Raw genomic sequence first — 17,280 nt, 5'->3', positions numbered from 1 at the left:
ACTGGTAAAATGTACTCAAATCTCTTTATAAAATTGACTTACACTTTTTGAGTGAAAAAAACTAGGCTTTTTCAAGTAAATATTATTGTACTCTTTTTTTCTTTTTCTTTTAAGTGAAGACACACAGACAGACAATGTTATTGTGATCTGTGTAAAAAGTCAATCAGTGACCATGGTTCATTATTTTTATTCAGTGACATGAATTTTTTATTGTGAAATTTACAAAATACCATGCTTTCGTAACAATAGATTACGTTTACATCAAATATTAATTGATGTATTTGTCATGATAAAAGCAAAATAAAGAGACATGATGACCGGATAAGGTAGACTGGTGGACGAAGGGATTAGTAGCTAGAGGAAGTCATGCCTTTTTCCTTTCTTTCTGTAGACTGAATGATAAATGAGCCGATGGTGATATACAAATAGGAAATCAATAGTTGAGTTGTCGCATTGCTCCGCTGCTGTTTGTCGCCAGACTGGACTCTGATGTTTGAGTCAAGATTATCAATGATGAATTGGAATGCAGATTCTATTTAGGCCAGTGGGTCAAGGGTAGAGAAACTTTCCTATTTCCCTACCGCGATAAAAATCAATGTAAAAGTAAAGCTAGAGGTTGGTGGTGAACATAACATACAGTTATTAAGTATGAGAGATCAGTCATAATGAAGTCCAACAAAAAAATACAACAAACTAAACTTTGATTGAAACACTTAACACACTAGGGCCACTTGATTCAGGACAGTTTTTCAAACTTCTTGTCAATAACCGACTTCAACTGACCACCATCCAAAGACCTTGTTAATTATTGATGAGGGTGACCCATGACCTAGCCTATTGATTGGGCAAATTGCAACCTTAGTTATTCATACAACCGACATATCACATGGCAGCTGCCGTTGTATGCGTGCGCTTGTGTGTCTGTGACGGTCTTCACAAGTGAATGATGGGATTGTGTTTCAGGCGACATTTTGTCGAGAGCGGCGAGGCACTGTGATATACCCTTGTGAGGGTGGTTTCACTGTGAAAACATGCTGGTATTGATTTGATGATTCATCTGTTGTATGTAACGTTTTATACGTAGCAGACGTTCAAGACTTTTACAAGAAATGCTCTTAAATACTGCTCTGAATGTAAAGACAATCAAGCTGTGTCTACTATGACGAGTTGGTGAAGACTTCATGACTAGTCATGCACTCATCGATCTTTTGGCTTTGTGGTCATTCTGGTGGTCGGCATAATAGCGGAGTGAAAATTCCCCTCCTCTTTCAGAGTTGGTACATCCCATTTCGAATGGCTTCTGTCATCTGAAAAGAGGTGCTGGGTTTCTGTCTCACTGCACATATGCTATCACACTCTCTGTGCACGCCCCTGCACACACTGCTGGTGAATGTCAGTGGAACACATGTTGGTTCTATCCTCAATGAGGAGTTAGCTCCTTTGAGTGGAATCTGATTTTGCCATTGCCCTGTTTCAGAAGCCACCCCCTTCTCTTTCCTGGCAGACCCACTAAAAAACAGAACTTTTATTATCTAATTCCAGCTGTTAGGAAAATATTTCTACAGTTGTGGTTAAAAAAAAACACAACAAATCACCACTGTCATATGAAAGCTTCGTGTGTGTATGTGGGGACATTAATTTTCACACTAAGAAATGTTATGAGAGCCTCACTGTGCTGTATAGTTTTCATGGTAATACTTTTGTGATAAAAAGTTGTGGATTAGGAAGGTTGACAGTCTTGATATGTATTTATTTTATTTTATTTTTATTTATTAAATACATCTCAATTACAATAACAGTACCATAACAATATGTTACAATAATATACATCGACGCCTAAGTCATTTTTTCAGATTTTTCCGGAAACACAAAAAAATGGAACCATTTGAATTGATGATTTGAGCAAAAATAATAATTTTTGCACACACAAAAAAAGACGTAGGCAATTATTTTAAGAGCGTGACGATATACCATTCTTGCGCAATCAGCTACAATAAATTTACGTGTCAACCTGTTGCCACTTTCACAACAGGATAATTTATGGCTTCCAGCGACTATAACATCTTTGTGTTTAATCAAACAGGCCCAGATTTCACACTGAGTAAGGTCATTTGTTTGGAAATGAGGACGAGATCATCGTTATTGCAGTATTTTTGTTTGGTGGATCAAAATGAGGTGTCATGGCTCAACGCTTGTATGATGGTTTTGATGGCTTGGGTTTGAAGATACAGTACGTACACTACCCTGTGTTTCTAATCCCCACTGATCGTGTTATACTACAAGTTTGTACGTCCAGTAATGGCAGCTGATCCGATTGGACCCAAGCCAAGTGTTCAGCTGCCCAATGAATGTCATAAAAAAGTCTTCCCTTAGTATCGAGAGGTTAAGCGTTTGGAGCGCAGGTCCTCCGTCAAAGGTCAATTTATTGATAACAGGATCAGACAAAGGGTCAGTTTGGCACTAAAATCAGATGAATTAATTTTACCTGTTGTCTACATTTCTGGTTTGTGTTCCCTGCAGGTTTCTGCTGAGCCAGCGATTATCCTTTTGCTTCTCTTGTGTGAATGGTTGGGGGTTCTGCCTGTCACGTCTAATTTCCTGGCATATCATCCTGGAGGGGATAGGGAGGGTCTGTTTTCTGGGTGTGTCAGCAAGAATTGTGGTTGTCATTCTAGTAGTAGGATCATATTTGGACATTTAACCCTGCATTCAACACACGGACCTATACACACACATACACACACACACACACAGACCTGATTGGATGTAGTGGAGTATTTACTGCAGCACTGGGACCTTGGTGTGCCAATGTCAGTGATGGATAAGGTAGTAGTGGTATGGGCAGTGTCATTGGCTTTTGCAGGGGTGTGTTCTGCTGAGCCAACATATTCTCCTATACCTGCCCTGCAGTTGCTATTACTGTTGCATTTCTAACAGGAGGGTGGTACATGTGCAATAGTGTCAGTTTCAATCTCTTTTTATTTGATTTAATATTGTTTGTGGGTCTTACTTTTTCTTTTCTTTTTTGGCATTTATTAGCATATCACATTGGCAGCACTTGAAAGTGCACTTTTAACTTGATGTGTTATTTGTATGTATACGTAGCATACATATAGCTTAAAACGTACTAAAACGAGGCTCAAAATAAGCGGTTTCTCATCGCAGTTTGCGTGTCAAAATTAGTAATTTGCGCCTCATTAACACACGTAATATTTTAATAGTTTATAATGAGATTCAATTTTTTTTAAATGGCTCCGTAACACCTATATACATTTTAAACAAAGCGGCTCCGGTGGAGGCATGAAACAGCCCAAGATAAAAATAAATACATAAATATATTTTTAAAAAGTCCCTTGGAGCCTTAAACCTAACAGGAAGTCCATCGTTTTGGATTTAGTTTCAAATTTTACCCCATGTTTGCTTTTTTAAAGGGGTTACATTTTAAAGAACTCCTCCCACCAATTTTATCCAATTGACTTGAATCTGTAGGTATTTTATCTAAACATGTTAAAACCTTTTATTTTGCCAAACGCTGTTGCCGTGGTGATCTGCTGTTTGTTTGCCTTAGTTTGTTGTTTGCACATTTTTTTAGCTCTACATACAGCAAATAAGTAATCATTTTGAACACATTTTATTTTCTAAAATTATATTACAAAAAATCGATTTAGCTTTTCTTCTGCACAAGAAAATAAAGTACGCAGATATACTCAATGTAAATTTAAGAAATACAAACTTTTCATGACCTTGAATAAAGGAAAAAATGCACTAAAAAAAGAAAAATCAAAAACAATTGTTCATTCATTATATTGTCATATTTTCATTGTTTAATAAAACCGTGGTTCACATTTACATGCATACACAGCAGAGTTAGAAAGTTACTCCTCCAATGAAGTCATTAATTCGCAAAATGGCTGTGCAACGAAAACAAAAATCCATCCTTGTCTTTATTAATCACACCATCACAAAGACCCAAAAAATTAGGTAACAGTAAGAACTTGAAACATTGGTATCGAAGTTGCTTTATCACATACAACATTTGTGATGAACTTTACACAACACAAGAGAATTCAGTGAATTATTTCTTTTGAGATAATGGTTTATTCCTACATTCATTTTTGTGCATTAATGGCCACGCTCCTATGTGCATATGTGTGTGCATGTATGTGTTTTAGAGACCACCCTGGCTTCATTTCTTACACTTCAGGTGCTATCTCTTAAGTTGCTGCTGATCTGCTCCTTCTGCATGACACTAATGTGTCTCTGTCTTTATCTTGTCCCCAGTGTGCAGGTCTGGCTTTTACAAGTCCACGCTCGGAAATGTGGAGTGTGCCAAGTGTCCGCCTCATAGTTATGCTCATCATGAAGGCTCATTACATTGCGGATGTGAGAAAAACTTCTTCCGTGCTGAGGGAGACCCAGCCTCCATGGCCTGTACACGTAAGTGGGCATGTTAACACGTCATTGTGATGGGAATGAAGGTTCTGATCATCTTATCAACTGGTGCCTCCCGATGTCTCACAGGAAGAAAACTATGATAAGGGTGGGAGGATTTCTCATTTAGTAGTAACACATACAATAAAATGTCTTCACCCTGCTTTGAAGAGTTAATAATCCCCTATTAGTTTGACTGTCAATGCACTTTAGTGTTCCATGATACTCTAAATGCTTCCAGATGTTTCTCACTCTGAGTTATAACGCATAATCCTTCAACATCAAACGGAGAATGAAGGTAATTGTGGTGTAATATGTGAAAACAAAAGATTTAAGATTATCAGTTAAGACCATTTCTACAATGTTGTCTTATTTAATTTGACAAAGATGTTAGTGGCTGAACACATTGACCGTGATTTGCCATGTTAACTTCAATTTACTGCCCAATGTTGACTATAAAGTTTGGCTTGACAGCTTCTGACTCTACATATGCGTTCACAAAAATTCTAATATAGAGTCGTAATGACTTCTTTTTTGTTTCCAGTTTTGGGGGAATTTTGTTTTTATTCATCCTGTCAGTGTTTGAATTCTCTAGTGAGAACACCCTTGGCAAATATTAACCTATCATGAAAAAGAAAATCCATGTTGATTGATTAAAAGCTGTTGACGGGAAACCACATCAAGTAAACCTCTCTGGCAGTGGTAATTAATTCACGGATCATTCAAGTTACAAATGTTTATTGGTTTGATCCACTCTTTCTCCTGCCGACATGATTCTGTTTGTCCTCCTCTGATGCAAATTGATTACAGATTCATCTTACAAGCTTTCCAAAAGCCATTCCCCCATGAAACTATAAATCAGCCCATTCCCCGATGTCTGATTACGTATTAATTTATTAGCAATGGTCTAAGAGAGAAAAGTAATTAATCATGTTTCACCAATTGCAGGAGAACAGTAGAACATGCAAATGGATGCCCTCACTAATGGGCAGAATTCTAATTAGAGGAACTGTCATCACGGGCTGTTATGACCTAAACACCATCTGGTCAGCTGGCCAGATTTTCTCTCTTTTGGAGCAGACAGAGGGGTACAAGGGTTGCAACTACAGAATATAAATTATTTATAGAAGTGTGGATCTTTAGAGTTGGCATTTAAAATACTTAAAAAAGTCAAGATTTGTCATGGTTCAGGATTAACATGGACCCAACATTACAATTAACTACAAAAAAAATAAAATAAATGCTAGCAAGGGTCTTGGGGAGCAATCTAAATACAAAATCAACAAAGTCCTTTAAAAAATGTATCTCAAAGAAACACCAGGAATCAAAAGACTCAACAATAATGGCAAGGGTGCAACTTTTGAATCTAAATATGTTGCCTTAAAAATTATCTATAGTAATATAAAGTTAAAACAAATACTAATCTGAATAAACAATAGACCTTCCCTTGTTATATATAACTCTTAAAACAGGTAACACAAAACATTGGAGCTCCTTTGAATCCCCTTCATACAGGCCAATTTTTTTTGAAAAAGACCCATTGGCTACTCATGTTGTCCTGTTGGCTCCAACCCCCCCCCCCCCTATTTAAATAAAATATATAATTATACTAATTATTTAATATGGAGGCAATTACTGTGCCTTCAAAGAGGCGGATGGTTAAAGCAACTCTGAAAAACTTGGTGAGACCTCTCTACAAAATAATAATAATAATAATAATACAAGTAAAGAGCCAGTATTAGCGGTTATTGGTGGATGACTAAATGACACTTAAACTGACATTAAATTATTAAATGTTTTCACGCTATGTGCTGACATACCCCTGGTTGGGAAACGCTGCTGTACAGTATACCACACAATTGTTCTTAGTAATTATAAACGTGAATGGAATAGTTGGTGTGGAATGCTGAAATACAAAATGTGATACTTGCAAAATATCAGTTAGAATAATAATTTGATACAAAACACTGCTGCACCAAAACCATGGTCGACTCTTACACCAGGAATAAAGATTAAAGATTATGACCTTTTCTGTTGTTGCCAACACAAACTGTAAAAATCCAGGCCTTGTAAAAGCAGAATTCAAAACTGCTGAGCTGATGTATTGGCTTACATCGTACTCATAAAATGGCGGTGAGTGGGTTTGCCATTTGCCATTAACTACCATTTTCTTTTCTCTGCTCCCCTTTTTTTCCCATCATCTCATGACTTCACTTTCCTTCTACTTTTTGCTTCCTTTTCTCATCCTGTGTATCCATTGACCTCTTGGTCTTCTCACCTCCTCCACATGCCCTCTTTTCTGACCACCAGGCCCTCCCTCAGCTCCTCGTAACGTTATCTCCTCCATCAACGAGACCTCCGTTATCCTAGACTGGAGCTGGCCAGAGGACACAGGTGGCCGCAGGGACCTCACCTTTACTGTCCTCTGCAAACGATGCCGGGCTGGAGCCGCAAACGGAAGTAACGGCGGCAGCCCGCGATGTGAGCCCTGCAGGAGCAACGTGCGCTTTCTTCCAAGAGCCACAGGCCTCCAAAACACCACCGTGACAGTAGGAGACCTACTGGCTCACACCAACTACACTTTTGAGATCGAGGCACAGAATGGAGTCTCGTCACTGGAGCCCAAGACGAGGCAGTATGCCGCTGTCACCATCACCACCAATCAAGCCGGTGAGATGTTACAACAGATGGTAGATAATACCAGTCAAATATTCTGTTGCCAACGTGTGCTGGGGTGCATTTCACAGGCATGCCAAATGTGTTTCTCGGCTCCTCTTTAAAACACATTCAAAAGCATTCTTGTTTGTCCAAAACACATTAGAAAGCCTTATTGGTTTTCAAAACATAATGCAACTCTCTCTCCCCCCCAAAAAAAATACATAATGCAACATAGGACTGCTTACTCTAACTTTCAAGTGTTTTTCTACCAACGTTCGAATACGCACTTGACTGTTGACAAATTATTTAGCTTATATAGGAATGTTTGATATGGTTTTTTTCCAGTATGAGTATTCAATTCAGTAGTCACTGATACCGATATCAAATACCGATAATGATAATGAAAAACAACAACAAAACCTATGACACATACATTTAAAGAAGTACTTCTATATCCCAATAAAGCATTTTTCCTTAAAATGTAATGAAATTAATGGCAATTTTCTATTCTTCTAATTAGGGATGTTCGATACCATTTTCCACCCAGACAGATACCAGTACGAGTACTCATTTCTTGAGTAGTCACCAATACTGACACCAAATACTGACACCACTAGCACATACAATTCTTCCAAAAAACAATGACAGATAATTTTAAAGAAAGACCTATATATCCCAATATACATTCTAAAAACAATTGGGTCAAAAGTAACCTAATCAAAAATGGACTGATTCACTTTATGGGTCAATTTGACCCAAATTTCTGGGTTGTTTTATACAAAATGACCCAATTTTTTGAGTAAAAGGATCTGACCAATATTTAAGAGTTGTTTTACACTAAAAGACCAATTTCTTGACTCAAAGTCGGGTCAAATTGACCCAAGTAGAGGATCGGTCCATTATTGACCCAACAGTTTTTAGAGTGTAGAATTTTTCCTTAAAGTTGCATGAAATTAATGGTAATTTTCTATTCTTCTAATTTCTAATTACTAGTTCATGATTGTAAAATTGCCACAAGAGGATGGCTGATACCAGTATCGGCCACTGTCGCGAGTACTGATATCTTGAAATGATTCTCGTATCGCTGCTGGCAAGGATACTTGGTATCGGTACTCACCCATCCCTAAAACTGATACATTCACCCCTACCTCAAAAAACCTAAATAAAGAAATACTTTTTTTTAATCCCAATATAGCAATGTTCCTTAAAATTTCATGAAATTAATGGCATTATCTGTTGTTCTAATTCCTAATCAGTATTTCATGATCATAAAATTGTCACAAAACAGTGGCCGACACTGGTATCGGCTGACGTCATGAGTACCAATACCTTGAAATAAGCCCCGTCCAACGACACAAAATCACCTATGCTAACAAAGTATAAATAAGTCTAGAAAAAGATGAAAGACCTTTCTACCAAAATAAAAGCAAGGCAGAAAACTTTTGTTCTAAAGAAACCAATCCACTGTAAACACTAGAATCACAATCTTAAAGAATATCAACGAAATAAATAACAAAAATAATCTTTTCCCAAAAACAGTACATAACCAGACATTAAAACCATGTATTCACAAATTTACTCAATCTGGCAATTACTTTTGAAGTCTTGCCTAGGATGAAAGGTTGGGTCGAGAGGAGCTGCGTTTCGCCAAAACAATTGTGCTTTAACTAACTCATTGGGAGTATCAACGTTTTGCTCAGTACAAAAGACAATCAAATGTCTGTATTTCAACTACACCCAGCCAAAATCCTCAATCAGGGATGTAACTGTGTATCCCCTCAATGCAACTAAAACACCCACATGTAGCATCAGCGTCGTCGTTGCAGGTGTGTGTGTCTTTCTGGATGTCACGTAAAAGCAGTAGGTCATCTGAGAACATGAGTGTTAAATGATTTGGGAGGAAATGGGTGCAACCCTCCCATTAATGCACACCGGATCTCCCCATTAGAAACAATAGCTGCCTGCTGCCCAATAGATACAATACAACCATTAACCACTCTATCTGAGTAACAATGCATTCAAGTTATTTTGGGTGGAATCGTGTTCTCAAAGAAGGAATAGCAATAACAGACCTGCTGTGTTTGGTGGGGGCATGTGGACCACACATTGTGTTTTAATATTTGTATTTGTGGCTGCAACTGCTGTGGAGATGATGTTGTTTAAACATTACAGGCCTAGTTTAATTTCTTTTGCAAGATATTATTTGTTTTGTTTTGTTATTGCAGACATGAAATGGTGTCCGTAGCTTTTATTTATTTATTGTTGGTATTGTTATTTTTTTTATTGATTCAATTCTGAGACCAAACAGCCCAAGGGGCTCCAGGATGTCCTGTCTAAACTACTACTGTATTGTATATTTACAGCTGCGTGGCATGCCTCTTATAAATATCACAAAAAGTATTTGCACTACCTTTCTCTCATCCCCCAGCAGTTGTCTCCTACTTTGTGATGACACACTAGGATAGATATCTGGGTCACAGGCAGCAGGACAGAGAAGGGAGACGGCAAGGAGTCACGAGACACAAAGAGGAGCCTTAACAAACTGCACGCTATCTGAATAGCGTGAGGAACGAACACTGTCTCGACTCAACCCTTCTGGATACAGCATGACCTGGATGACATTTGAAGTGATAACTTGTGGCAGAGGCACAAAGAGAAATGCTTAAGCATATCACCATCATTACGCCTACACGAGATTGTATTTCTTTTATTTTTCCATTTAAAGCTTTAGCCTTCAATTTAACGTTCATGCCCAAATATACTTACACTAATCATAAATGCTTGGTATTTAGAAGTCAAGATCATGGTACAGCATAATCGTGTTCAATGACTGGAGCCTGACATCTCAGAAATGAAAATGTCATCCGTTTTACAGGCAACCTTAGAATAACAATGGGCTCCTAAAAATGCCATCCTTTTTTAAAAAGATATCTAACTAAAGATCTACAGCAGCTCTCAGAAGAACAAAGAAGCAAACAGAAGTGGGACTTCCATATTGCAGGTGTATAGTGCACAAAAGTCAAACAAAGAACCTCAATTTTATGATTCATCCACAGAGTTTGTCCTTGGTTTGGTCAGGATTGATGATCACAATAAGGTTCCGTTGAAATTAATTGACAATGACGGAAGGGTGTCCCGACTGTTGACGATTGGCAGACGCTCAAATTTCATTGATGAGCCCACCTCTGCTATTGTGTCATTCTAGTAGTATCAAAAGATATATTTTCCTGTGCACTCTATATAGGCAAAAGTATTAAGACACTTAGCCTTTACACTTAAAATACAGATAGAAAGAGATATAGAGTCGGGTTTCTGCCTGTCACGTCTGATTTCCTGGCAAATAGCTTCTACGTTCAACCCAAGATTTCAAGTGGCAATGTTTGTCCATTTATCTATGGCAACACTTGAGTGGTCAGAGGTCACCGGTGTGGAAACGGAGAGCCTGGTTCACAATCTCTGTTCTAGTTCACCCAAAATGTGTTTTGCGGGAGTTGAGGTTAGGGCTCTCGAGTTTTTCCGCACCAAAGTCATTCAGCCGATCGTAGACAAGAGGTTGGGAACACCCTTGAGTGATCACCACACTCAGAGGGCACAAAAGAACGATTTCAGGTCTTAATTTTGACCTAACATGCTGTTTTTGGCAAGTGTATGAATAATCAATATTTAATTAACTATTCAACTCACATGAGGCAAACACATGGGATGATTACGGATTGCGTGTGGGAGCAGTCAAATTGTGTGAACTCATAAAGTTACAAAGCATTTGCATGAATGTTTGCTATAGTGTAATTATATTGCATGATCCCAGCTGCGTTATATTATAGTTGATAAGAACCAGACCTATTTAAAATGACATGACAGGGATTAGCGGCACATAGAGATATTCTGCTTTTGTTTGTTTGCTCATTAATGTGTGACTTTGCAACAACACATTTTTTTTGACTATGTGGTTGAGCAGGGCTTTATTATTATGGTAAATATAATCTGCCTGGATAGTCGAGGATTTTTTTCTGAATATATATTTGACTTGAAGTGTGCTTGTCAATGCTAAGGGCTATGTGTGCGCTGAATACTAACAACTATCTTTGAGTGATCGTCAGAAGGGACGGAGCTTTATACATTGTTGATCATCGCACAAAGATACAGGCAGAGACACACGCTTTGAAGCTGACTACACACTCCACCTGACAACACCCCCCACATACTGTATGTGCACGTCTCAGTCTAAAGAATATCTCCGCCTGCAGCTGTACACCCTCCGTCCGGCCCTGGGAGTTTACAAGGATTAAGTATGTCGGTGTGCCAGCCCTACCTGATCTACTCACACATAGAGATGCCAAAGCAGTTAAAAGATGGATTAAGTGTTTCCCTGGGTAGAAGCAGTGTGTCCGGGCAGTGTTGTCAGATAGATTTCCTCCCTCTCATCTCTTCGTCCTCGAACTCATGGTCATCGTGATGTCGACTAAGTCTGTGATCTACATTTAAAGCAGTTTACTCCAGTTGTAACCCTTTGAACTGCTCCTTAGGCTGATGGAGGGAGACCGTGCTGGCACATAGCGGCCACTCGCTATTTTTACCCATTTAACCTGGACATAATATGTACAAGTAGCCACTTACAATCATAATTTTGGTTGATTCAAGTGGTGTAGTGCAGGGTATATGCGGCATACCCACGTCTACTCACTTTTCATTGCACAGTCCACTGGAATTGAGGCCAAGTAGGGCAGTGGCCAATCAGATCCATCAGATAGAACAGTACATGTAGTGCTTGATTGGAACAGTATGGCCTGTCACATTGGGATTTTTCAATCAAAAAAGTCAGATGGACAAGTTTTAGATTTGATAACTTTGGCAGATGTCTGAGGTTTGCTGAAGTGTGCAGTGTGAGCAAATCAAATAGAACACTGTATTCCATACAATGGTTAGATCATTACAAGAGTAATTATAGTGGCATGCACTTTTTAATTATTATTTCACGGTTGTTGTTTTTTTTTGCAAGGCTTTAATTTACTTTTAGTAATGACTTCAGCGAATTATATAAGTATATATGAGTTACAGTGCGCTGCCTGGCTAATGGTCCTTACGTATGACAAATATTCCTATAAGTGCCACTTAAAACACTTATTAATGGCGCCAAAGGCCAGTTTTTAAACCATTATTGCCCTGGCGTGGTACCTAAGTCATAAAGTTACAGTGTCGACAAAAACAAGAGACAACAAATTGAGCATTTTGCAGCAGACAATCCAAAAGAGAGAGGGGGGCGAAAGAAAGCAGATCCAAACGAAGATACAAGGAACTTGAAGTTGCCCTCAAGCTGATCAGACACACAAAATCATTACAATCATAAACAGTGCCAATATAAAGCAGAGCCTCACCCCACTATCAGAACCAGGAGCAGAGGAGGCGTGGGCGGTATGGGAACAGATTCTCCCCATCTGGTTTGGTTATAGAAAAAAAAAATAACTTCCAGCAGAAATACACTCGGGTATATGCATGGGAAGACAAAAACACACACCCATGCCCACAAAGGCACACTTTGTGGCTTTACAATACCAATCAACCAAAGCTCGAACATTTCAAAGACAAACATGTTTTTTCCTGTGGTCTAATAAAATTAAAAGTCAATGCCTCAGATGGTGAACAAGCCCCGGAGCTGCCTGGCAATTAGAGAGCAGTAAAAAAGAAAAAAAAGGAAATGAGAACGTTAGTGTAGAAAGACTGAAAAGGACGTGTGGGGTTCAGAAAATTACAGAGACCATGTGAACCTCCTCAGGTGAATAATTGCCAAGGAAAAGTGTAACAAGAACGAAAGATTTTAAGTCCGGCAATCTTGTCAACGTCAGAGATCTCTGACCTCACACATGTTAATTCCCAAAGACACGCTCCAAAGTCTTGTTGAGTCTACCTTGACAAGCAGAAGCTACTCCACATAATTTCCCATCATTTTCTGTTGATGTCATGTCCAGGTGTCCCGCACTACATTTTTCCATGTTGCGCAGCCAGCCACAAGTATTTCTTGAGAGAGACCTTCAGCACCAAGTATATTTGCTTATGCTTTAGTGCAAATAATATTTCTTCCAATATGCTCTTATACATTAGACTTTTCAAATACGAAATGCCATATTTGTATAGGCCGGAGAAACACAGAAGTGCGAGAGGAACCACAGGAGCATGATTTAAAATCCTTCAGGAGTATGAATGCATGCTTGTCTGCTCTTCTGTTTTTGTCAGACATTTAAGTAAATATAGAATTTTAACCCTAGCAACAGAAATCTTGAGGACCACTGCAAGCTTTAAAAATTATAATCTTAGTGTGCTCAGGTACACAGGAACTACACTTTGGGGATTGGAGGAGACATCATGTGTTTGTTTAGGTAGGGGGATATGTCAGTTATATAGACGAGTTAGACTGAATTACGATATCTAAACACTCCCCTAGTCACTACGCCTCTGCCTTCGCATGAGAACTGTGTGTGTTATTTGCATTTGCTACTTTGTGTAAATCATCCATATGCACGACAACCCCCCAATCCAGGGCTATATATCCTTTAATGTGGCCCCACTGGGCAGAAAACTGAATTAGCCTAACAGGAACCATAGACAATTGCCGGGATGCAACACCGGCAACTGAACTTCCACTGAACCTCGATATAGAAAAATTCACTGTCTCACGTGCTCTATTTTTCTGTCTCGTGTTTTTCCTACCAGCTCCCTCTCCAGTAATAGTGATCAAAAAGGAGAAGACATCACGGAACAGTGTTTCCTTGTCTTGGTTGGAACCAGAGAGACCGAACGGCATTATCCTTGACTACGAGATCAAATACTATGAAAAGGTTGGTACTTACTGGATCACATCACATTTTTCCTCATTAGCATTGTGTGCTAGCCTTATTTTGTGTTTAAAAACATCACATCAACAACACTGAAGGTCAAACATAATCAGTTTCTGGATGATGGCTGACTCCTTTTGCTGGTGATGGTCCATCTTCTGGAATAAGATTTCAAAAAGCCAATGCATGTCCAGAGTTAAGCCTTTGTCGCTGGCTAAACTAAGCTCCGCTTTTTGCTGTGTTTAGTGTGATGTCATACATGATGAGGATTCAATCTCCAGCATTTAATCTGACTTTAAAAGTAGAATTGTTCAGAAACTGCAACATTCAGATTTTGAAAAATTACTGTATTCAGATTTTTCACATGTCACTCATCCATGCTGTGTATTTCATAGTCCTGATCTGGTTTAACCATCATTGTTGAGAATTTAGGACAACTTATCAAAGTTACAGATAATATACGGTGTAAGTTAGAATTTACATATGGTCGGAAGTAACAATTTATGTACATTCAAAGTAACAGTTTATATAGAGTGTAAAGTTACAGCTTATATATGGTCTAAGTTGGAATTTATATACGATCTGAAGTAAAAGTTTATATATGTTCAAAATGAGAATTTATATACGGTTAAAGTTAGAATTTACATATGGTCTGAAGTAACAGTTTATAAACAGTCAAAGTTAGAATTTATATAGGTCTGAAATAAAGTTTATACACGGTCAAAGTTAGAATTTTATATACGATCTGAAGTAATATTTTATATACGGTCAAAGTTAGAATTTATATACAATCTGAAGTAACAGTTTATACACGGTCAAAGTTAGAATTTATATACAGTCTGAACTAGTAACAGTTTATGTACGGTCTAAAACAGTAAGTATTTTGAAAATAAAATAAGCATTTACATAGCCTATCCTATGATGGTTGCAGGAAGTATTTGGGTTGTTGACAGTACCATTGAGGATAACTCTGTCTCTGTCACTGACAGTAAATCCCCGCCTTTTCACTCCCTTGACAACATGAGACACACAACGTGAACTCACTGCATAGTTTCATCTATCAAAAGTTCTAAGATGAAATGTATTGTGTTTGACAGAACCCTCTTAGGATTCTGATCCGGAACAAACATCATTACTCCTAATAAAGTAGAAGGCACTTAAAACACCTGTGCAATACAACTGCAAATTAAGTTTCTTGGGTATCGCAGACAGCAGGATGAAGGTTAAATGTGATATGGAAATATACTGAAGTACAATTATATCTTAATGTAAACCATTAAAACAAATTTAAACGATTCTTGTGTTTCGGCAAATTGCATGATGTTATCAAGGATATCCAATTAAAATCAGCCCCATACTTACTCAGCTTCCCCACCTGCTTTTGTTACCACTGAACCTTTTGTATCAACTTCTCATTCCTCGTCTTGTCATCTTTATCATGTTTTTCTTTGCCTTTGGTAATATTGCTCCCCTTTACTTAGTCTCACCTTTTTTTTCCCCATGTTTCATGTTCTGCCTCTCATCTTGTCCTCCCTGCTCCTTAATGGAGTTTTATGTTTTATGGCAGACAGTGCACGGGGTCGTTCGTTCCTCTGTGAGGGAAATTAGCACAGAACGAATTACACTGGCTTTCAGCACCAATGCTACTCCATAGCTGACATTTGATGGTGAAATTAGCCGTGAATGCAAGTTTAGTCACTCGAGCAGATTCACTGTGTGTGTCTGTGAGAAAGAGTGTGTGGGTTTGAGCATGTGCGAGCGAGAGAGAAGAAAGTACATGTGTGTCCCCAGATCACAGTTTGCTTCAGTGCCAACCCTGGCCCCTAATCTCTTGATTAGTAGGCAGACAGAAGCAGTCTCCTCTCTAAACTCCGTTCCCTGCTCAGCCACCCTTACCTAAGATGCTAATACACGGCTGGAAAACAGCAAGGGGAAAAGTTAATGACTGATACTGTGCTTTTTCATTCGCCCACACTTGCATTACAAAACGATGAAGAAATGAAAAGGTGGGTTTTAAAACGGCGAAAAGCACCAGGGCCTCTGCATAAATCCTTGTTAGTCACATCCAGGGACACATAAGGACATGCACACAAACTCTGACACACTTTCCACGGGATTCTCCACGGTGACCGCTGATTTTGAACTTCAGACAAAGGGTTCTTCCATGCAGATGGGTGAACAAGGACACCAGTGGGCGATCCCCTTCAAAATTGTGTGTTCTGGATGGTCATATGCCAAGGCTGAAGGCCGCATTGGAGCACGCAAAGTTTTAAGGACATAAACACAAAGACACGCGTTAAAAAAGGATGGTGAGACAAACAGACATGACGGACAGGATGAAAAGAAAGGACATTCAGTAAAAAGATCATGAGCTGTGCCGGATAGAACAGGTTCCTCTTTCTTGTTTATGTTTTTTTTTTCAGTAAGGCATTTTCGTAGTAAACTCACGTTGTCTATTGTATGATGATTGCACTTACTGATATAAATATGGACATATCAAATTTAAGTGAACAAATACAATTTCCTGACCAACAAAATGCTAACTTACAAACAAGGTACAAACAAAATATTTCTGGAATTTTCATTATAGTTCGTTTTGACTCGATTAGCTTTCAGAGTGAGTTTGTTCATTTTTATTTGTTTTAGTTTAGTTTTCATTATTTATTTATTTTTAAATATCGTATACAGTATTTATTCTGTGCAAACGTAAAAAAAAACTAACATGATAGGTATTGTGTAGTAAAAACTCAACAAAAAAATATTTTAAAAACAACCATTTAAATAATCATTCACTTGAATAGTGCTTTTCGAGAGAGATACACCGATATGATTTTTTTTCAGTGCCGATACGATAACCAATTATTAGTAGTTAAGGAGGCCGATAACCGATATTTGTAGCCGATATTCACAGTCACTAATATGGAAAATAAAACTCCAGCGCTTAACTTTCCAACTCTTCAAAAATATGTTTATTCAACAATTTTTCAGATTTTTAAAAGTTAGTTTTAAAATTCTAATACAAAATTCTGGGATATCGGCCGTCATCTTAAAAAAAGAAAAAGAAAAAAAGCCGATTCCGATATTTATCAAATACTAAATATTGGCTGGCGACACACAGTTAAAGGACTACAACTCCTTATTCCTGCTAACAGCTGTAATACCGAAATGCATACATTTCAAATCAACCACAAAGGCTCATGTATTAAAATAATTGACAAAGATGAAGGCAAATTAAAAAAAAATCTATAATTATAGATAGTTTTTGTTAGTTTTATAAATGTAAAATGTAGGTTCAGTTAGCTTTGGTTTTCTTAAAAGCGTTTTTGTTTGTATTTCATGTTCATGCAAATATCAACATTGT

General features: G+C 38.1%; 1 protein-coding gene across 6 annotated transcripts in view; it reads left to right on the top strand.

Annotated features, from left to right (window-relative positions):
• epha3 (eph receptor A3) overlaps positions 1-17,280 on the top strand; it is a 101,109-nt gene that overhangs the window by 43,841 nt on the left and 39,988 nt on the right. For all 6 annotated transcript variants that reach the window (XM_086092113.1, XM_086092112.1, XM_086092115.1 and 3 more), the window contains exons 4-6: positions 4,282-4,437; positions 6,742-7,101; positions 13,798-13,922. In XM_086092113.1, the coding sequence (XP_085948239.1) occupies positions 4,282-4,437; positions 6,742-7,101; positions 13,798-13,922 (641 nt within the window). The remainder of the gene's footprint in view (positions 1-4,281; positions 4,438-6,741; positions 7,102-13,797; positions 13,923-17,280) is intronic.

The sequence above is a fragment of the Leptonotus elevatus genome, chromosome 12 (assembly GCF_054856555.1).
Source record: "Leptonotus elevatus isolate MCC_2025b chromosome 12, RoL_Lele_1.0, whole genome shotgun sequence".
Lineage (NCBI taxonomy): Eukaryota > Metazoa > Chordata > Actinopteri > Syngnathiformes > Syngnathidae > Leptonotus > Leptonotus elevatus.
The sequence above is the reverse complement of the archived record's forward strand: the minus strand, read 5'-3'. Positions and strand labels throughout refer to the sequence as shown.